The sequence below is a fragment of the Vitis vinifera genome, chromosome 18, assembly GCF_030704535.1.
Source record: "Vitis vinifera cultivar Pinot Noir 40024 chromosome 18, ASM3070453v1".
NCBI lineage: Eukaryota > Viridiplantae > Streptophyta > Magnoliopsida > Vitales > Vitaceae > Vitis > Vitis vinifera.
In genome coordinates, this window is record NC_081822.1 from 4912356 (window position 1) to 4936313 (window position 23958).

The following is a 23958-nucleotide window of genomic DNA, read 5'->3' on the forward strand; positions in this document are numbered from 1 at the left end:
ACTCTCAAGAGTCTTTTGTTAGTGTTTGGGCACATTTTTGGGCTCAAGGTCAACCTTGACAAGAGTAGTATTTATGACATCAATCTTGATCAGGCTCATCTTTCAAGATTGGCTGAGATGCTTGATTGCAAGGCGTCCAGATGGCCTGTACTCTATCTGGGTCTTCCTTTGGGTGGGAACCCTAAGACGTGTGACTTTTGGGATCCAGTAATTGAGAGAATCTCAAGTAGATTAGATGGGTGGCAAAAGGCCTACTTATCCTTCGGGGGGAGGATAACTCTTATCCAATCTTGCCTTACCCATATGCCATGTTACTTCCTTTCCTTATTTAAGATACCCGCTTCAGTGGCTGCAAAAATCGAGAGGTTGCAAAGGGATTTTTTATGGTCAGGGATTGGGGAAGGCAAGAGAGATCATTTAGTGAGGTGGGATGTTGTGTGCAAACCGAAGGCGATAGGGGGTTTGGGTTTTGGGAATATTTCTTGGAGGAATCTCGCTCTTCTAGGGAAATGGCTGTGGAGGTATCCTAGAGAGGGTTCAGTTCTTTGGCATCAAGTCATTTTAAGCATTTATGGTTCACACTCCAATAGTTGGGATGCTAACACTTTAGTCAGATGGTCACATCGCTGTCCTTGGAAGGCTATTGCACAAGTCTTTTAGGAGTTTTCCTTGTTTACTCGGTATGTGGTAGGAAATGGGGAAATAATTCGGTTCTGGGAAAATTTGTGGTGGGGGGACCAACCTTTGGGAACCCAATATCCAAGACTATTTAGAGTAGTCGTGGATAAAAACATTCCTATTTCTTCAGTTCTCGGTTCTACTCGTCCTTTCTCTTGGAATTTAAATTTCCGCCGTAACCTGTCAGATTCTGAGATAGAGGACTTAGAAGGCCTCATGCGGTTACTTAATGAATTGCATCTATCTTCTTCGGTCCCAGATGCCAGATTCTGGCCATTATCCTCTTCAGGGCTTTTTTTAGTCAAATCCTTCTTTCTAGCATTATTTCAATCTTCTGGATCTCCTTAGGACTTTCCTTCAAAGTTCGTTTGGAATTCTCAAGTTTCTTTCAAAGTGAAGTCCTTTGTCTAGTTAGTGGCACACGAGAAGGTGAATACTAATGACATGCTACAAGTGAGAAGACCCTACAAAGCCCTTAGTCCTGATATTTGTATTCTGTGCATGAAGCATGGGGAATCAGCAGATCATCTTTTTCTTCATTGTTCCTTGACGATTGGGTTGTGGAACAGGGTATTTCAATTAGCTAAGATGAATTGGGTTCCCCCGATGAGCATATCTGACATGATGTCCATCAAATTTAAAGGCTTTGGTACTTCTAAGAGGGGGATAGTTTTGGGGCAAGCTGCGAGCATCGCTCTAATTCGAGTTGTGTGGTGGGAAAGAAACGCGAGGATAAAACAAGGAATTCAGAATTTCTTTGGGACTCTATTGTTTTCCTTGCTTCTCTTTGGGCTTTCTGTTCCAAGGTATTTAAGGGGACTCCCCTTAATGTGATTCAACTTGATTGGTTAGTGGTGTGTACTCCATAAGGATTGGTCCTTATAGGGAGTTCGTTTGTTTTCTGTGTATTTTCCTGTGTTTTAGTTGTCTTTGACGGGAGGATTTCTCATCCTTCTTCTTGTACTTTCTTTTCTATCAATATATCTTTGTGTCGTTTCCAATAAAAAAGAAAAAGAAAAAGGTGCACCTCTAGTACACATGAAGTATATAAAGCGGCCAAAAGGCCATGAGTTACGAATGAATGCCACAAAGCTTAGAGCATAAGCACAAGTGTTCTTAAGCATGTCTTTTGTTCTTACCCATAAAACCCTTATGCTAATTGCGGATTTTGGGAGAAAAATTGAGTCAATTGTATATTTGAAAGAAACTTTAACACAACTATGTATAATGATTACAAAGCTAATTAAAATAGGAAACTAACTCTCCCTAAAAACAAATTTCTATATTAGTGGGATTCTAACTATTCCTAAAAACAAATTCTTATATCAGTGGGATTCCTTAACTATTATCCCATCATTCTAGGAATGTCAACAACACATGCTTTCCAACACTCCCCCTTAAGCTGGTGAATATGCATCTTTCATTCCTAGCTTGGAGATAAGTCGTTGCACTACCGTATTACTATTTACTTTTGTGAGCACATCAACCAGTTGATCATTAGTTGAGACGTATGGAGTACAAATTAATCCACTATCCTACTTTCCCTTTATGAAATGTTTATTCTCTTTAATGTGCTTCATTTTGTCGTGTTGAACAAGATTGTGAGCAATGTTAATGGCAAATTTTTGTCACAAAATAATCTCATTGGTTCTTCCCATTTGATCCTTAGGTCTTCCAAAATTATCTTGAGCCATAATAATTCACACTCCCTAAGCCATTGCCGTGAACTTCGCCTCCGCACTCAATCTAGCTACCACATTCTGCTTCTTACTCCTTCAAGTCACAAGATTGCATCCAAGGAAAGTATAATAACTTGTAGTGGACCGCCTATCAATGGGTGAGCTTGCATAATCTGCATCGATGTATGCCTAAAGAACTAGTCTAGTGTTCCTTCTGAACAAAATAAGCTTGTCAAGATTAGCCTTTAGGTAATGTAGTACCCTATGGATTGCCTGTAGGTGAACCTTTCTTGGCTTGTGCATAAATTGACTAACCACACTTATGGCATATGCAACATCTGGCCTTGTGTGGGCAATATGTATAAGCTTTCCTACTAGTCTTTGGTACATTTCCCTGTTTACAATTGGGTTGTCATTTGCCTCTTCGAGTTTGTGGTTTGGATCAATTGGTGTGGAAACTAGTCTACATGCTAACTTTCTCGTCTCCTTTAGAAGATTAGTCATATATGTCTGTTGCGAAATAAAGATTCCTTCTCTGGAATGAGCTACTCCCATTCCTAGAAAGTACTTCAATCTCCCAAGTTCTTTTGTCTTGAATTCTTTGACTAGACATCTTCTTAAGGCATCCTTCTCCTTCTCCTTCTCATCATTTCCTATTACAATTATGTCATCAGCATATACCAAAAGAGTTGTGATTCCCTCTACATCCAAATGCTTTATAAAGAGTGAATGATCTCTCTGACTTTGTCTATATTCGATAATAAGCATTACTTTGGAAAATCTCTCAAACCAAGCCCTTGGTGATTGCTTGAGATCATATAGCACTTTCATCAATCTACAAACTTTATTGTCTCTCATATTTCCCTTGAAGGTCGAAGGAATATCCATGTATATCTCATCCTTAAATTATCGTGAAGAAAAAAAAATTTCACATCAAATTGCTCCAAATACCAGTCAAAGTTAGCTACTAGAGGCAACAAAACTCTTACAATATTGATTTTAGCCATCAGAGCAAATGTCTCGTGATAGACAACACCATAAGTTTGCATATATCCTTTTGTCATGAGTATAGCCTTCTATCTCTCCAAAGAGTCATTTGACTTGTACTTCACTGTAAACACCCACTTACATATCATAGATTTCTTTCCTGGTGGTAAGTCAACAATTTCCCATGTTTGATTCTTCTCTAGTGCCTACATCTCTTATCTCATAGCATCTTTCCATTTCTCATCAAATAATGCCTCAAATAATGTGTTAGGAATGTGAATGGTGTTTAGACTAACTAGAAAGGTACTATGTGAGGAAAAGAATTTTTTAAACAACACAAACTTCGCTAATGGGTACAGTGGGTGTTTAGTGCATTCTCTTGTGTCTTTCCTAATGGCAATAGGAATGTCAAGATCATGTGTTAATTGAGAAGAAATTTCTGGTTCTGCAACTGTATTTACCTTATTCTAAGGGTTACGTGTTGAATCTTGAATTCGCTTAGGACTAGGATTCAGGTTTCTTCGTCTTGAATTTACCTGCATAAATCTCATAGAGTCACAAAGTTCATTATTCTTTGTCATAGATCTAATGCGATGGGTGAAAAAGTTGATATAGACTGAGGTGGTTTGATAGGTACAAGCATGGAAGGTACAAACGTGGAAAGTTCGAGTTGGACTGGCACAAAGGTTGAGTTGGAGTTCTAAGGAGCCCTGAGTTCTAGTCCTGAATTATATAATAAGAAGCATAGAAAAACACATTACAGTTCATATCATGGGTGAGCTTTTGTATGGATACTAGGTTGGTAAACAATTTGGGAACATGAAGGACATTTTTTAGTGTAAGATATGGATTGATATGGATATCCCCTAGACTGGCTACAATAGTGAGAGAACCATCTGCAATGGCTATTTTTCAATTGCTTAGGCAAGAAGTATAAGTGCTAAAATTTAGTGAAGAGTGAGTCATATGATCTCAGTCATATGATCTATGGCTCCTAAATCAATATCCCAAAGATTCTTGATAGGTTCATCTGGACATTTAATCCTTGAGAAATAGAAAGTTTACTTGAGAGTGCAAGAGAGCATGCACCATTGGGTTTCTACAACAATCCCAAAAGTCCACTTATCTTCTTGATCTTCTCCTTATTGAATTTGCTCTGGTCTTGAGACTTTTCTTGACTTGGTTGGTTCATGGTAAAGGCTTGACCTTGGTTCCTTTGCTGGCCTTCTTGGGAGCCCCACTCTTTGCTTGAAGATCTTGACGGATTTGCCTTCCTATTTTCTTATATTGGCGGTTGTTCCATTTTTGTCACCATGCTGAACCTTTCGAGACTTGGGGATTCAAGCATAACCCCCTTATGACTCTTCTCAGCTCGAATAAGAGAAATGATCTCATTTAGAGATGGCACCTCTTCCTTGCTAGGAATTTGGACCCCGACTTGATCAAACTCAGCGCTGAGTCCTGCAAGAAAATTGTAGACTCGATATTTTTCAATAAAATTCTTCAAATTGCAACATCTTCGCATTTAGTCTTAATGCATTGATAATGGTCAAGTTCTTGCCACAGGCTCTGCAATAAATTCACATAATAAAAGTTTTGCGGTCTTGTTTCGTCGCACTAGTCTTGACTTTAATCTCTTACACTTGTGTTGCATCATAAGCCTTCAAATACATTTGTTGAACAGCATCCGAATCTCTTTAGTCGTGGACAAAAACATGCGAGTGTTGCTAATTTTAGGATTCATTGAGTTCCATAACCATGACATGATCAAGGAATCCGCTTCATCCCACATATCAAACCCCGAATCTCCTTCCTTTGGCCTGAATATTCTGCAAGTCACCCAATGCTTAATGCGAGATGACTTCCTTAGATTGTACAATGATATTCGATGCCTTGGTCTCAAACATATTGGATTGGGTTTAGCAAAAGAGTAAACACAGAGAAAACTGACAATGAAGGTTGTAAAGATTGATAAGGTGAGGAATAAAAATTTATAAGTTATACTACTATGACATGAGAAAAAAAAAAAGGTCACTGGCGATGAAGGCCAGAAGAATCTGTCTTGAAAACTCTTTTACACTCGACAATGAGGGCTAGAAATAGTTCAATGAGAGCCTTACTGCTCTGATACCGTGTGGATTTTGGGAGAAAAATTAAGTCAATTGTATATTGGAAAGAAACCTTTACATGACTATATATAAAGATTACAAAGCTAATTAAAATAGGAAACTAACTCTTCCTAAAGCCAAATTCCTATATTAGTGGGATTCTAACTCTTCCTAAAAACAAATTCCTATATTGGTAGGATTCCTTAATTGTTATCCCATAATTCTAGGAATGTCAACAATACATGTTTTCCAACACTAACTTATCAGTAACTCTTTTAATAAAGGAGTTAGGACCCAAGAGATGTCAAAGAGAGAGGACAAGTTCCATAGGCTCTTAGCTTTCCCCATGTAGCCTATCACTAGAAAACCCCTACTTTATAGGAGGCTAAGAGCCTTATATTTCCTTTGAGATGAAAAATACTCCTATGTTCTACTATAAAACAAAATAGAAAGATTTCACTAAGATTCCGAATTGAAGTGTCTTTCTCCATGCTATACCAAGTTCTTAATGCTTTTTTTTATTGATAGACAAATGAGAAGTATATTAAAAGCTTGGCATATTAAAGTACACATGATGTATTAAATAAATGCCAATCTAGATGGGAAAAAGTTAAATAAGATGCAACTCGGTAATGCTATCCACCTCCTAACCTTGGAAATGTCTTAGGGAACATAGATTCCAAAGGACCTACCCATTCTCTATGACCTAAACACTAGCTCATTCAGCAAGGGAATGGGTATTTTCACAAAGACGATGTTTTCTCGACTAGTCGAGTTCACTAAATGCTTTAGGTTAGGCCAATTCCCTCCCCTGCCACCCACAACAGGCTATTCCCAATCAGCTCTCAATAAAGTCAAGTAAAAAAATTGAATGATCCATCCCGGAATTGGATTATTCAACTAGGAGAGAGATGTGGGAGTACCCTACGTCGAATGGATGCATTGTGAAAGGTTGGCACTAGCCACCGAAGCCTACATAAAATCTACACAAAGAAAAAGGAGAGAGAAAAGATTCCTTTAAAGGAGAATCACCATACTAAACACGTTGCCAAAATTTGTTTCTTTTCTCTTTGCCTACCACAAATCTTATTATGACCTTAAAAGCTTTCCACCCTTTCTTATTCTCTTCCACAGGCTACTGCTATACCCTTTTCTCCCAACTTGAGAGCATCATCCTCCTTGCTCCTCCCCAAATTTTTGCACTATGACCTTTTAATGAGAATGAATCTCCAAAATCTACTTAAGAAATGGATGGAAAACACGAATAGAATCTTGGAATACTTTATTTAAGGTATTGTAGTTTTTTTAGGTTCTCATAATTAATTAGTTGTTGGTATTTTAGATGCATTTAATATTTGGAAAGTTTTTTTATTAAAAATCTCCTCAAAAGAATTTTCTATATTTCTGAACTTTTTATTTTCTTAAAAGAAAGTTTCTTATTTCTAAAAATTCTAGTTAAATCCTTAAAATCTAGAAGTTTTTTTTTTATTATTAGAAATTCTTATTGCAAAAAGTTTCTGTTCTAAAAAGAAAGTTTACTTTTTAATATATTTTATTTTTAGTAGATTTAATAGTTTTAAGAAAGGAACAAGAATCTTATTAACTTATTACATAAATCAAGTTTGTATTTTTATGATTTTATTTAGTTTTTAGTGTTTTTCAAGGCCTATCAATAAAGCTAATTGTTGCAATATGAGATTGATGATGAATAATACACTTTTCTTTTAGGTGAGACTCAAATCTTTTTCATTATCTTTTCTTTTTCTGTTTTTTTTTTTTTTTTTTTCCTATTGATACTCCTTAAGCCCGAAAAAATTGAGGCCCTAGACCACCTATTTGAATATAGAGAGTCATCCTAGGTTTGTCCTACATCACCCTCATCTAACTAATCCCTCTCTAAAGAAAATGTTCAATACTTGTTTCTTTGTAAGACTATATCAAGAGTAGACAAACACTTTAATACCTAAAACCCCCTTTCTTTTTATCTTTGCAAATCGATGACCATTCTACTAGATGAGATTTCTTCTCTGGAGCCCCTCATCTTTGTATCAAGTCCCATTTAATATCTTTCCAATCTCAATGCCATCACCTTAGGTACAACAAAAAGGGATCTGAAATAAATAGGCCAATTGCTAATTTTTAGCAAAGATCTTGTACCTTTTGAGAGGTGTTGTCCTTTCCATAGAGTAAACCTTTTTAAAAACCTCTCTTAAAAAGAGCTCCCAAATGCAGGTTTAAACAAGTGGCATGAACTTTCCTCACCCTGGACCTATCTTACTAGAATTATTTCACTTTTGTACAAGTTAACTTCCAATCTTGAAGAAGCCTCAAACGTTAACAAAACTCAACTCGTATAGGTCTACTGATCTGGACAAGGATTGCAAAAAAGTAAGGTGTCGTCAGCTAATCATGGTCTGATAAAAAAAAATATCAGAATCTTGTGGAAAGTACTATCATGCCTAGATTCATGTGAAAATTGGCATCCAATGGTTGTGAGGGCTACATGTAGGGTGGTCTTTAAGTGGTTGGCGAGTTGGTGTTGGTTCTATTATAAACACTATAAGAAGAGTATCAAATAAGGTATTGTAGGTTATGCTAAATCATGTTTTGAAGCAAGGGCACTTTACATTTTTTCAAACACTTCCTCCACAAATATGATTTGATGTTAAGGACAAAATGTGTTTGAAACAGTTGTGCTGAATATTCTAGGTGTTTAATTGTATTAAATGTGTGTATAATGGGCATGTCTATACATCTCTTTTTATTTGAACTCTAGATTAAGCAAAATAAATTCTACATAATTGTGAACTAGAAAATAAAACCAGCATGACTTCATGCTCACAGACAACTTTTCAAGGACGAATATGATTAAAATTTCCTAAATTTTAGGAAATTGCCAATTCGTAACCCAAATGTGTATTAAGTGAAATCATGTAATTTTTCTTTATTTCCAATTTTGAAGAACTCCAAGGTCACTGGTGTAGTATAATGGTACTCCCACACCACCATTGCAAGAACTTCACCAAAGAGAAAGGACACCAAACAACCACAGAAGACTTATTGGGTAACAAAATAAAAGGTAGCCCAGAAGAACAAGTTGGCTGCTGTCTTTGTCTTAATGTCTGAAGCTTCCACAGTGCTATCATTTGTATTTGTTAAATATAATGTATTTATAGTATATTATCTTTCCTTGTTAATATAGGTCACATGTATGGTAGTTAGGACTCCTAGCCTTGTATATATATATCTCTCAATTGTAAGTAGATATTACATGAATGAGAAATAAGGTTTTTTTCTCCTTTCTCTCTCTCTCAACATGGTATCAGAGCCAAGGAAGAAAACCTAATTCTTTCCTATTTCCCGTGTCATCAACTCCGGGAAACCTTCCGGTGACCGTGTTTCATTCCGGTCACCTTCCCCATCTCCCAATACTTTCGGATCGTCGTCAGAAACCACTCACTGCCGGCGAAATTTTCCGGCGAACTTTCCGGCGAACTTTCCGGCGACGTCTTTTTCCGACACCGACCACACCAAGAGGAGCGCTTGGAGGAGATCTCCAACTTTCTCAAAAGCATCGGAGCCAGAAAACCTTCCATGCGCCGGCCACGCGCACTTCTACTACCGGCGACTGAATCTCACGCGCCGGCGCGTGAGGCCTTTTCCGGTGACGCGCCTCCTCCTCCAGCCTCGCCTGCCGCCGACCAGCATCCCTACCTACCTGGTTCTCCCATCCGAGCCCTGCACGTACCTCTTTTGGGGATTTTTGTCTCCGTCAGCCCTCCAAACAGCCTTCCGGCGAAGTTCCGGCTACTTTCTCTCCACCCCAATCCCTGCACGTGCCTTGGGAAGTGTTCTTCTACCTTTCTGGTGGTACCACGTCGCGATCTGAGGCCGTCTCCCTTTTTCGGTGGTGCCACGCCGCAATCTGAAGCCGTATTAGGGCTCTCTTCGATCCAAATACGTGAATATGACCACCAAAAATCAGATCTTTACCTCTGTTCTCTCTGGATCTCCTCTGATTACCTCAGAGAAATTGGTTGGCAGTGAGAATTATCTCTCCTGGTCTGCCTCTGTTGAACTTTGGTTTATGGGTCAAGGATATGAGGATCACTTGGTTACCCAAGAGGCAGATATCCCTGAGGTTGACCGCGTACAGTGGAGGAAGATCGATGCACAGTTATGTAGTGTATTATGGCAATCGGTTGATCCCCGGATTCTTCTTCATCTTCAGGCCTATAAAACTTGTTTTAAATTTTGGACTCAGGCCAAAGGATTATACACGAATGATATCCAGCGTCTTTATAAGGTGGCTTCTGCTATTGTCCATCTCAGCCAACAGGACTTGGATCTATCTACTTATATTGGTCAGATTGCCTCTCTTAAGGAGCAGTTCTTGACTGTGATGCCTCTTACTCCTGATGTTGGGGCTCAACAAACACAGCTTGACAAGTTCTTCATGGTCCTTACTCTTATTGGCCTCCGTCCGGATCTTGAGCCTATTCGTGATCAGATTCTTGGTAGTTCATCAGTTCCGTCCTTGGATGATGTGTTTGCTCGCCTCCTCCGTATCTCGTCCACTCAGACTTTGCCATCTGATAGCGCTTCAGATTCTTCTGTGTTAGTTTCTCAAACTACCTCTCGAGGAGGACGCAGTGGTACCCGAGGTAGAGGCCAACGTCCTCATTGCACCTATTGCAATAAACTTGGCCACACTCGCGATCGTTGCTATCAGTTACATGGAAGACCTCCTCGCACTGCCCATATGGCCCAGTCCTCTGATTCTCCGCTGCCTCAGACTCCGAGCTCCTCCGCATCTCAGACATCTCAGGCTTCTATTGCCTCTGTTGCCCAGCCTGGTAATGCCTCTGCCTGCCTTACCCACACATCTTCTCTTGGACCCTGGATTCTAGATTCTGGAGCATCTGATCACCTATCTGGTAATAAGGATCTTTTCTCCTCTATTACTACTACTTCTGATTTACCTACTGTTACCTTAGCTAATGGTTCTCAAACTGTGGCTAAAGGTATTGGTTTGGCCCTTCCTCTGCCTTCTCTACCTCTCACTTCTGTCCTTTATACTCCTGAATGTCCTTTTAATCTTATTTCCATCAGCAAAATCACTCGTACTCTTAATTGCTCTATTACCTTTTCTGATAAATTTGTGACCTTGCAGGATCGGAGTACGGGGAAGACGATTGGCATAGGACGTGAGTCTCAAGGCCTCTATCACCTCACCTCAGATTCATCTCCTGCAGTTTGCATTTCCACTGATGCTCCTTTCCTCATTCACAATCGTCTGGGCCACCCTAGTCTCTCCAAGTTCCAGAAGATGGTTCCTCGTTTTTCCACCTTGTCGTCGCTTCCGTGTGAGTCATGTCAGCTTGGGAAACATACTCGTGTCTCGTTCCCAAAGCGTTTGAATAATCGGGCAAAGTCTCCTTTTGAGCTTGTCCACACTGATGTTTGGGGTCCTTGTCGGACTGCGTCTACTTTAGGATTTCAGTATTTTGTCACTTTCATTGATGACTATTCTCGATGTACTTGGTTATTTTTAATGAAAAATCGAGCTGAGTTATTCTCTATTTTCCAGAAATTTTATACTGAAATCCAAACCCAGTTCAATATTTCTATTCGTGTGTTACGCAGTGACAATGCCAGGGAATATTTTTCAGCCCAATTTACTTCGTTTATGTCTCATCATGGGATTCTTCATCAGTCTTCTTGTGCTCATACTCCTCAACAAAATGGGGTAGCTGAACGCAAGAATCGACATCTTGTTGAGACAGCTCGTACTCTCCTCCTCCATAGTCACGTTCCTTTTCGCTTTTGGGGGGACGCTGTTCTTACCGCTTGTTATTTGATTAATCGTATGCCCTCCTCTGTCTTACACGATCAGATTCCTCACTCCCTTCTTTTCCCTGACCAACCACTTTATTTCCTTCCTCCTCGTGTCTTTGGTTGTACTTGCTTTGTTCATATTCTCACTCCTGGACAGGACAAGCTTTCCGCCAAAGCCATGAAGTGCCTCTTCTTGGGCTATTCCAGGCTTCAGAAGGGTTATCGTTGTTATTCCCTTGAGACTCATCGATACTTTATCTCCGCTGATGTCACCTTCTTTGAGGATTCACCGTTCTTTTCCACCACTTCTGAGTCTCTTCCTGTTTCTGAAGTCTTGCCCATTCCCATTGTCTCCCCACCTGATGCTATGCCCCCTCGACCACTTCAGGTTTATCATCGTCGCCCTCGTGTCGTTGCTCCTCTCCCTTTTCCTGAGGCACCTGCTGACTCACTTCCTATCCCTTCGGCTTCACCTGCCCCGGCTCTGCCTTCTCCTAATGACTTACCCATTACTGTTCGGAAAGGTACTCGCTCTACTCGTAATCCTCATCCTATTTACAATTTTTTGAGTTATCATCGATTATCTTCACCCTATTCTGCTTTTGTTTCTGCTATATCCTCTGTTTCTCTTCCAAAGAGCACCCATGAAGCTCTTTCCCATCCAGGCTGGCGACAGGCAATGGTGGATGAAATGACTGCTCTGCACTCTAATGACACTTGGGATCTTGTTGTTTTACCCTCTGGTAAATCTACAGTTGGTTGTCGTTGGGTCTATGCAGTTAAGGTTGGTCCTGATGGTCAGGTTGATCGCCTTAAGGCCCGCTTAGTTGCTAAAGGCTATACTCAAGTTTATGGTTCTGATTATGGTGACACATTCTCCCCTGTTGCCAAGATTGCTTCTGTCCGCTTGCTTCTCTCCATGGCTGCTATGTGTTCTTGGCCTCTTTATCAGTTGGATATTAAAAATGCCTTCCTCCATGGTGATCTTGCCGAGGAAGTTTATATGGAGCAACCTCCTGGTTTTGTTGCTCAGGGGGAGTCTGGTTTAGTGTGCAGGTTACGCCGTTCTCTATATGGCTTGAAACAATCTCCTCGAGCATGGTTTAGCCGTTTTAGTTCTGTTGTTCAAGAGTTTGGCATGCTTCGCAGTACAGCAGACCATTCAGTTTTTTATCATCATAACTCCTTGGGGCAGTGTATTTATCTGGTTGTTTATGTGGACGACATCGTCATTACAGGCAGTGATCAGGATGGTATTCAGAAACTAAAGCAACATCTTTTTACCCACTTTCAGACCAAAGACTTGGGGAAACTCAAGTATTTCTTGGGAATTGAGATAGCTCAATCCAGTTCTGGTGTGGTCCTTTCCCAAAGGAAGTATGCTTTAGACATCCTGGAAGAAACCGGTATGTTAGACTGTAAACCGGTAGACACACCTATGGACCCGAATGTCAAACTTGTACCAGGACAGGGGGAGCCTTTAGGAGACCCCTAGAGATATCGACGGCTCGTAGGTAAATTGAACTATCTCACCATTACTCGTCCAGACATTTCTTTTCCTGTGAGTGTTGTTAGTCAATTCCTACAGTCACCATGTGATAGCCATTGGGATGCCGTGATCCGTATTCTTCGATATATCAAAAGTACACCAGGCCAAGGTGTATTGTACGAGAACAGAGGTCATACTCAAGTTGTTGGTTACACAGATGTAGATTGGGCTGGCTCACCCACAGATAGACGTTCCACTTCAGGGTACTGTGTTTTTATTGGAGGTAATCTAATATCTTGGAAGAGTAAGAAACAAGATGTAGTGGCCAGATCTAGCGCTGAAGCCGAGTATCGAGCTATGGCTTTGGCAACATGTGAACTCATATGGTTGAGACATCTTCTTCAGGAGTTGAGATTTGGAAAGGATGAACAGATGAAACTCATCTGTGATAACCAGGCCGCATTACATATTGCATCCAATCCAGTCTTTCATGAAAGGACCAAGCATATTGAAGTTGACTGTCATTTCATTAGAGAGAAGATCGCATCAGGATGTGTTGCTACAAGTTTTGTCAATTCAAATGATCAACTAGCAGACATCTTCACTAAATCTCTCAGAGGTCCTAGGATTAAATATATTTGTAACAAGCTTGGTGCATATGACGTATATGCTCCAGCTTGAGGGGGAGTGTTAAATATAATGTATTTATAGTATATTATCTTTCCTTGTTAATATAGGTCACATGTATGGTAGTTAGGACTCCTAGCCTTGTATATATATATCTCTCAATTGTAAGTAGATATTACATGAATGAGAAATAAGGTTTTTTTCTCCTTTCTCTCTCTCTCAACAGTATTTTTATCTATTCATGGTTCTAAAATTTGTAGTAGCATAAAGTTGTTTTGGACACCCCTTATCTGTGTGAGATCAGTCTTGGATGACAAGATTTTGGCAGAAATTTGTTTAGTGTTGACATTGGTTGAGAGCCTGTCATGCAATAACCATAAATTTTGGTAGTTCATATACTGATTCATAAAGTTGACTCAATAGTTGGGTCTGGCTCTGGTTCAGTCAATAAAACTGGAGCATTTTGATCAAAATTTTGAAATTTATATTTAACTTTTTGCTGGAATGTTTTAGTTTTGCTAATTTTGTGACTGTTCTCTTTCTTTTTTATGATTATAACTAATTTGTTTTTAAGTTTTGCATAACATAGGGGGACCCAGGTACTAAGGGGAATTTTGCCACTCGTGTTGCTGGATCTTCCGACCTATACAAAGTAAGAATTACCAATGTCTTAACTGTCATGATTGTGTTATCACTATGTAATTTTGCCTTTGCATATTTTATTTTGGAGATTAAAAAATTTGCAGTAATAAGCTTAAAAATTTATAGATTATTAATTGTTCCATGTGTCATAAAACTTTGGCTTCAATTTTCTATATTTTTTTTTTCAATTGTAACTATTTAGGGATCAGTTTGGCTTATAAATATGGACATGGAAATGAGGTTCATTATTGACCTTGGGGCTCTATGTGATGTTGCATTTCCCTATACTTCAGTACCTTTACAGATTAAGGCAGAATGGTTTTCACATTCAATCCAAAGGAAGGGTCAAAAATCCAAATTATATATTTGGAATTTGGAAAGCTTGACCTGTTAAGAAATAACTGACATTGACCAAATAACTATTGCATGTTCATGTATATCCAATTAAGACATTTCTTTCTGTAATCCGTCATAAGCATCTCTTTATGAGTATTCCCATCCATCCTGAATATCCTACCATGTGAAAATACATATAAAGCACCCATTTCATACTTCTCCCTACAATTGCTCAACAAAGCCTTAGTTAGCATTGTTGCATGAATTTTTTTCCACTGCCTGATTCCATCTGGAGTCTTGTTAAGTACTGTTCTTTTTTTTTTTTTAAGAACTTCTTATGCCATTATACAGATATTCTTTAGCTGTAAATTATCTATAGGAATTTTACAGATATTTTCCTCCATTTTCTCTTTCTAGTTTTTAGCCTTGAATCCTAGCCTTACTCATGTATATATTTAACAACAACCATGTGCACATTTAAATGAGTTAGATTAATAGAAAAAAATTTCATCTTTTCCCTCAGTAACACAACCATAAATTCATTTAGACACAATCCATCACAGCGTCAAGATGGTAGATCATGTGTTTTTCAAAATGAACTATCATCTTTACTCAATATATATGTACATACATACACGTTAGTATAATTCTCTACCTATTTTGCAGGTGAATAAGCGCAAACCATACCACAGTGTAAATTTTGTTATTGCACATGATGGGTTTACATTGTACGACCTTGTGTCATACAATTCTAAGGTAGTTTCAGGCAGACATTTTTTTCATTTTGTTTTCAGTGGGTTCTGTAGTGTGCAGTCTTTGTATTAATTGTTGGTTTTGTTGTAGCACAATAATGCTAATGGAGAGGGTGGAAAGGATGGAACTAATGATAATTTTAGCTGGAATTGTGGTTTTGAAGGTAAGGACCCTGTGTGCTACTTGCATCTTAATTTCTTTTCATTAATTCTTTTGAAGGTCTGAAGACTGAAACACCTCTATCTGGAGCTCTAAATAAGTGAAGTAATTATTTTGGTACCTGTGCTGTTATATTATAAGCATGCAGTGGAATAACTATGGTTTATGAATCAGTTTCATACAATGCAATTGGTTTTGATGCAACCATGTATCTGCTGATATGTGGTATTATGCTTAGTAGTGAAATAGATCTAAATTATTCACGGAAGTAATATTAAAATTTTACCAAAGATATATATTCAACAATGAGATGAGTATTGATGTCTTATATATTAACATTCATGTACACTACATTATAATATCAAGGCAAAAGTGCATTACAGATCAGACAATCTTGAGCAATTTTACTGAAAACTCACCATTACAAAACCGAATTAACTTATATTTCTTCATTTTGATATGTCACAGTAAAAAAGAAGTGTACTACTAAAAGGGGAAAAATGGCTTGTAGGCATTTTTCTAACTAACAGGACTTAAAACCTGCCATGTGTTTTAGGTGTTTTTATCTGTGTCTATCTGATGATCCTGTATTAGTTTCCCAGCAAAGACAAAGCATTAGATCCTAAATATTTTGAGGATTCAGCATTAATTTCTAATTAGCTTAATGATTCCATGTCTCAAGTCAGAAAGTTTTTCCATTTCTTTATTTATTGAACAGGAGAAACTGCTGATGCTAAAATTAAAGCTTTACGTTCCCGGCAAATGAAGAATTTCCACTTGGCATTAATGTGTTCCCAGGTAAATGAATCTGAAAGTCAATGTTCATGCATCATGCACTCCTTTATTGCTACATGAACAAGCTTCAAATGGTGTACATTCCTTTAGCAATCTATCTCCCTCTGGTTCCCCTCTCCCTTACTAACTTGAACTCCATTTCAAATTTTGTGCTTTCTAATGTAGTTGATCGAGTGACTTCAATGCATTGATTCATGTGTTGATTTTTGCTGGTTTAGTTGCACGTGTGAATGAATTATTTGTATTGACAATAATTCATTGGTTATTATTCTAAATTCACCACCTTATGGTGAAGCATTGCAACTTAAACAAAGACTTGTTGGTAAAGAGCATAGGGGTATTTTCCTTCTTGACTAAGGCTCCATTTGGAGCAATGAAAGTTTGAGAAAAAAAAAATGAGGAGAAAGTTAAGAAAATTAGGAAAATAAAAATAAGTTTAAGCTCATTTTTTTCTATCATAATTCTCCAACTTTATTTCCTTTTATATAGAGAATGAGAAATTTAAAATATATTAATTTAAATTTATTGAAAATTATTAAAAAAATTATGCATTTACAAAATGTCATTCTGTAATTTAAAAATTAAATAATTAGGAGAAACTGGAAAAAAATTATTTCAAATTTTTTTTCTCTTTTTGCATTTTCTTTCTTCTTTTGTAGCCTTATCCCTTCCTTAATAGCTAAGGTCTAAATGAAGCATATGGGATAAAAACCTCTCATTTAGACTTCCGCTTAAAAAATGAAAAACTATGAGGTTGAATCTATGGTGCTTTTATGTAGTGACAAACTCATTTTGGAAGTTTTTGAGCTATTACTTCATTTAGTGCTCTTGTGTTCAAATAAACCAAAATTATAGATCTTGTGATTGAATGCAGAAAGGGAAAAACTAATGCACTATTATTCAATTCAAAAAAGGAAGAAAAAACTACTGAATAAATAAACTCAGTTACTGATAGAAGACCTAAACAAAATCCTTTATTCTAGAGATGAACCGTTTCAAATTTAAACTCCTAAAAAAAGGACAACAACCTAACAAATAGATCATTAAAAGATTTGAGATAAATCAAAAAACGGAATCCACAACACTCCCCCTCTAGCTAGGCAAAAAACATTGAGCATTCCCAGCTTGTCTGCCAAGTTTTTGAATGCTGGTCTTCCAAGACCTTTTGTCAGCAAATCACTAGCCTGCTCGGATGTAGGGACGTATGACATGCAAATAATTCCTTTTTCAATCTTTTCCTTAATAAAATGTCTATCTACCTCAACATGTTTAGTATGATCATGATGCACTAGATTATAGAAATACTTATGGCAACTTTGTTGTCACAACAAAGCTTTATAGGACCACCATTTGAAACTTTTAAATTCTTTTAATAATAGCTTCAACCTTGTCCATCTCTTCTAGCTTCATCAAAATCTGGTGGTAAGTCCATGTATGCTTCTTCCTTGAGATCCCCATTAGAAAGGCATTCTTAACATCTAGTTGTTGAAAAGGCCAATCTAAGTTGGCAACCAAGGATAGAAGAATCCAAACTATGTAGGGCCTAGCAATTGGAGCAAACATCTCTTGATAATCGATACCAAGTGTCTATGTGAACCCTTTTGCTACAAGTATGGCCTTATATCTTTCAACCAAGCCATTGGAATTATACTTCATAGTGAAAACCCATTTGCATCCAACTTGGGTATTTCCTTTTTGCCTTTTCACTAGTTTTCACTTTCCAATTTTTTCAAGACCTTTTATTTGTTCTATCATCACTTTCCTTCGTTCAGAAACTTTTAAGGCTTCTTCCACATTTCTTGGAATTTCAATATCTGAAAGGTTAGTGGCAAATACATGGAAAGAAGGTGACAGATGACTATAAGATACATAGTTAGAGATTGGGTGTTGAGTGCGAGATCCAACACCTTTTCTCATTGATATGGAAACATCAAGATCATTTATTGCAAAATTAGGATTGGGATTGGGCTTGAAAAAATGTGTGCCTATACTCAGTTTGAATCCTCCTAACCATGCTAAGAGTCCACGGAGTTTTCCACCCTTTGAGAATTATTTCGACATGAATAAACCAGTAACTTAGGTTGTGGTTGTAATTCTCCCTCTAAGGAAGAAGTGTTATTGCTTATAGGTGTTCATCAACTCTGGTGGGTTTGATGAAGAGGACAAAATTGGAATATCTAAAGGTAAAGGAGACTTAGTAGAAGATAAAGGCATGATTGGTGTTGGTAGAGATGTATCCTAAAAATTCCTTTATCTTGAATTCTCCCCCTAAAGGGAATTTTGAGGATAAGAAAGTTGTTGCTCAAAGAAAGTGACATTCATTAAAACAAAGTACTTATGTTTTGTAGGAGAATAACATCAATATCCTTTTTGTGTGGTAGAGTATCCCAAGAAAATACATTTTAAGGCTTTGGGATATTACATCATGAGGATGAACATGGACGTCAAAGTGGTTAAGAATCGAAGTGGTGACTCTTGTTTAGGGAAAAAACTGAAGGAGAGTATTTAGGGATGTTTGGTACCGGAGAACTCAAGAGGACATTCGGTTTATCAAGTGCAAAGTGGTAAGAATAGCATCAAACTAGAGTTGTTTGAAAATGTTCATTGAAGACATGAGACCATAGGAAACATCAAGAAGATGACGATTTTTATGGTCAACAATTCCATTTTGTTGTGATTCCCCAAGTATTGAATTAAAATATTTCTTTCCAGTATCAATATGAAAAAATTGTATTTTTTGTTTGAAACTAATTTTGGATCATGGAATGAAAATTTTTAAAAATTTGTTCAGCATCAAATTGATCCTTCAATAGGTATGCCCAACATAAACGAGTGTGATCATCAACAAAAGTAATAATCCATTTTTTTCCATGAGTGTTTTGAAACAGTGAAGGACCCCAAATATAGTTGTGTATCATAGCTAATGGTTTTGACACTTTGTAAGGCCAAAAAGGATTAAAAAAAAAATACAAGAATGCTTAGCTAACTAACACGCTTTACATTGCAAATTAACAAGTTTTTTTTTTAAACAAAGAAGGAAACGGAGTCTATAAATATAGAAAGCTTGGATGGCTTAATCTATGGTACCATAGCATTATTTCTAGACACAAATGGAGAATTACAACTAACAATTTGATCATGTTTATTCATATTGACATCCTTCACATAGTAGTATAGTTTTTGTTAGATAGTGTACAGTTATTTCAGTTATTTACTTTTCCTTTTCTTTCCTTATTGTATTGTGGGTCCCACTGACATGTATATATATACCCAAGTCCAATGTGTATTATCAATAGTTTTTAATAACAAAAATTAGGGATTCTCCCTTTTCTCTCTTTTCACATGGTATCAGAGCTTAGGGAGAAAAAAAACCTAATTATTTCCGATTTATCCGTGAATCAATTTTGGGAAACCTTTCAGTGACCATGTTTCATTCCGGTCACCTTTCCCATCTCCTAAAGCTTTCCGGTTAACCGTATCGCCGTCAGAAAACCCTCACTGCCGGTGACATTTCCGACGACTTTTTCCGGCGAAGTTTTTTTCTGACACCAACCATATCATCAGGTGCGCAAGGAAGAGATCTTCAAGTTTTGTCAAAGCACCAAAGGGAGAATATCGGTCACGCGCCGGCCACTCGCATTTATTCTCCGGCAGCTTGAACCTCACGGGCCAGCGCATGGAGCACTTTCTGGCAACACGCTTCCACCTCCAGCCTTGCCTGACGCTGTCTAGCCAATCTCCATCTGTGCTTTTGCCATCCGAGCCTTGCAAGTGCATTTTTTTGGGTTTTTGTCTCCGTCAGCCCTTTAAACAGCCTTTCCGGCGACCTCAGGTGACTTCCTCTCCACCCCGAGCCCTGCACGTGTCTTAGGAAGTGTTCTTCTATCCTTCCAGTAGTGCCACATTTGTTTTTCTTTACTATTTGGTCTCTCACAGCCGCGGATCCTCGGTTTTTCTTCTTTCAGCCACGATCTGAAATCGTATTAGGGCTCTCTTTGATCCAAACATATTTCATTCTCCAGATAAGTAGATATGACTACTAAAAGTTCCATTTTTTCCTCTGTTATATCTGGATCTCCTATGATTACTTCGGAGAAATTAGTTGGCAATGAAAATTATTTGTCTTGGTCTGCCTCTGTGGAGCTTTGGTTTATGGGTCAAGGTTATGAGGATCACCTTGTTACGCAGGAGGCAGATATCCCTGAGGTTGACAGAATACAATGGAGGAAGATAGATGCACAATTATGTAGTGTGTTATGGCAATCAGTTGATCCTAAGATTCTGTTTCATCTTCGGGCCTACAAAACATGCTTTAAATTTTTGAATCAGGCGAAAGGGCTATACATGAATGATATCCAACGTCTTTATAAGGTGGCTTCTTCTATTGTCAATGTCAGACAACAAGACATGGATTTATCTACTTATATTGACCAAATTGTCTTTCTTAAGGAGGAATTCTTGATCGTGATGCCTCTTACTATTGATGTTGGGGATTAACGAATACAGATTGACAAGTTCTTCATGGTTCTTACGCTTATTGGCCTCTGTCCAGATCTTGAGACCGCCCGCGATCAACCACTTTATTTCCTTCCTCCTCGTGTTTTTTGTTGTACTTGCTTTGTTCATATTCTCACTCTTGGATAGGACAAACTTTCTGCCAAAGCCACAAAATGCATCTTCTTGGGATACTCCAGACTTCAAAAGGGTTATCGTTCATCGCTACTTTTTCTCCGCTGATGTCACCTTATTTGAGGACTCACCATTCTTCTCCACCTCTGAGTCTCTTCCTGTTTCTGAAGTCTTACCCCTTCCCATTATCTCTCCACCTGATGCAGTGCGTTCTCGCCCACTTCAGGTTTATCATCGTCATCATCGTGTCGTTGTTCCTCCTTCTTTGGTCGAGGTACCTGTTGACTCACTTCCTATCCCTTCGGCTTCTCCTGCCCCGGTTTTGCCTCCTTCTGCTGACTTACCCATTGTTTTTCGGAAAGGTAATCGATCTACTCGTAATCCTCATTCCATTTACAATTTTTTGAGTTACCATCGATTATCTTCACCCTATTCTGCATTTGTTTATGCTATATCTTCTGTTTCTCTTCCCAAGAGCACCCCTGAGGCTCTTTCCCATCCAGGCTGGCTACAAACAATGGTAGATGAAATGGCTGCTTTACACTCCAATGACACTTGGGATTTTGTTGTTTTACCCTCTGGTAAATCTACAGTTGGTTGTCGTTGGGTCTACACAGTTAAGATTGGCCCTAATGGTCAGGTTGATCGCCTTAAGGCCCGCTTAGTTGCTAAAGGCTATACTCAGGTTTATGGTTCTGATTATGGTGACACTTTATCTCCTGTTGCCAAGATAACTTTTGTTCGTCTATTGCTCTCCATGGCTGTTATGCGTTCTTGGCCTCTTTATCAGTTAGATATTACAAATGTTTTCCTTCATGGGGATCTTGCTGAGGAAGTTTATATGGAGCAACCACCTGGTTTTGTTGCTCAGGGGGAGTCTGGTTTAGTATGCAGGTTACGTCGTTCTCTATATGACTTGAAACAATCTCCTCGAGCATGGTTTAGCCGTTTTAGTTCTGTTGTTCAGGAGTTTAGCATGTTTCACAGTACAGCAGACCATTCCGTTTTCTATCATCATAACTCTTCGGGGCAATGTATTTATCTGGTAGTTTATGTGGACAACATCGTCATTACAGGCAGTGATCAGAATGACATTCAGAAACCAAAGCAACACCTTTTCACCCACTTTCAGATTAAAGACTTAGGGAAACTCAAGTATTTCTTAGGGATTGAGATAACTCAATCTAGTTCCGGTGTGGTTCTTTCCCAAAGGAAGTATGCTTTAGACATCTTGGAAGAAACCGTTATCTTAGACTGTAAACCGATAGACACTCCTATGGCTTCAAATGTCAAACTTATACCAGGACAGGGAGAGCCTTTAGAAGATCCTGAGAGATATCGGCGACTTGTAGGTAAACTGAACTACCTCACCATTACTCGTCCAAACATTTCTTTTCCTATAAGTGTTGTTAGTCAATTCCTACAATCACCATGTGATAGCCATTGGGATGCTGTAATCCGCATTTTTCGATATATCAAAAGCACACCAGGCCAAGGTGTGTTGTACGAGAATAGCGGTCATACCTAGGTTGTTGGTTACACAGATGCAGATTGGGTTGGCTCACCCACAGATAGACGTTCCACTTCCAGGTATTGTGTTTTTATTAGAGGTAACCTAATATCCTGGAAGAGTAAGAAACAAGATGTAGTGGCCAGATCTAGTGCTGAAGCCGAGTATTGAGTTATGGCTCTGGCAACATGTGAACTCGTATGGCTTAAACATCTTCTTCGGGAGTTGAGATTTGGAAAGGATGAACAGATGAAGCTCATCTGTGACAACCAAGCCGCTTTGCATATTGCATCTAATCCAATCTTCCATGAAAGGACCGAACACATTGAAGTTGATTGTCACTTCATTAGAGAAAAGATCGCATCAGGATGTGTGGCTACTAGTTTTGTCAATTCAAATGATCAACTAACAAATATTTTTACTAAATCTCTCAGAGGTCCTAGAATTAAATACATTTGTAACAAGCTTGGTGCATATAATATATATGCTCTAGCTTGAGGGAGAGTGTTAGATAGTGTACACTTATTTCAGTTATTTACTTTTCCTTTTCTTTCCTTATTGTATTGTGGGTCCCACTAACATGTATATATATACCCAAGTCCAATGTGTATTATCAACAGTTTTTAATAACAAAAATTAGGGTTTCTCCCTTTTCTCTCTTTTCAAAGTCCTTTATGTTTTCTAGCATTGCCAATCCTCTTCCCTAAATGTAGGTCTTGAAATTCACACAAATCATGCGAGAATTTGACAATACAATCCATGTCTTTTGGCAGTTTACTAATTGAAAGGTGATTGCATGATAATTTTGGGACATGGAGAATGGATTTTAAAAAATTATTAGAAGCAATTTCTATTGTCCTAATCCTTGCAATTACAACTTTAAAGTTTCCTAGACGGGGGTGTATGAAGAAAAAATTTGCACCACCTATCATATGGTTTGTAGCACCTAAATCGATGATCCAAGATTAATGCAACTCAACCAAAGAATTTAGAGCAGCAAAAAAATACCTTTTTGCACTAAGAGAGAAGTATTGGACTGTTGTGATGGTTGTACAGGGGTAACCATCTTTACAAATTGCTCTTTTTCTAAGGGGAAGTTGGTAGGATCTGGTACTGCCTCCATCCCTTTTTGCAGTATCACTTTTAGTCGCTGCCTGCAGTCTCAGTGAATCTCATCTATTTACCTTCTCTCTCCAATTTGGAGGTTACTCATGTATCCTCCAACAATTGTCGTGGGTGTGAAGAATAGTTGACCATTTTTCCTCATGTCCCACTGCTGATCACCCTTGTTGGAACTCTGTACTCCATGGGCAGCAAAAGCAGATCCTTTAGATATAGGAGCCAATGTCTTTGACTCTCCGAGCATCACTCGTTTTCTGCTCTCTTCTCTTCTAACTTCAGAAAAAATCACTAGAATATTCGGCACTGGTATCGTTGCAAGACATCACCCCCTCATTTCATTGAGTTCTTTATTCAGCCCAGCCAAAAAATCATGAATCCTATCTCTCTCCTCCATCTTCCTAGAACAAGTGTCATCTTCAGAACATCTCCAGTCATTGTCATTAAATATGTCCATCTCTTGCCATAATTTTGTGAGCTCATCGAAATATCTTGTCATGTCTAAATCTTCCCATTTTAAATCTCTGGCCTTATTCGTTAAAGCAAAAAGTTGTGAAGTGTTTTCCAAATCTAAATACTTCTTTTTGGTGGAATCCCAAATGGCTTTTG

General features: G+C 38.3%; 1 protein-coding gene across 1 annotated transcript in view; it reads left to right on the forward strand.

The window, feature by feature from the left end:
* The window catches only part of LOC100255802 (isoamylase 3, chloroplastic), a 53639-nt gene that overhangs the window by 20027 nt on the left and 9654 nt on the right, over positions 1-23958 (forward strand). The window contains exons 15-18 of the mRNA XM_059734262.1: positions 13996-14058; positions 15051-15140; positions 15228-15300; positions 16015-16094. Of these exons, the coding sequence (XP_059590245.1) occupies positions 13996-14058; positions 15051-15140; positions 15228-15300; positions 16015-16094 (306 nt within the window). The remainder of the gene's footprint in view (positions 1-13995; positions 14059-15050; positions 15141-15227; positions 15301-16014; positions 16095-23958) is intronic.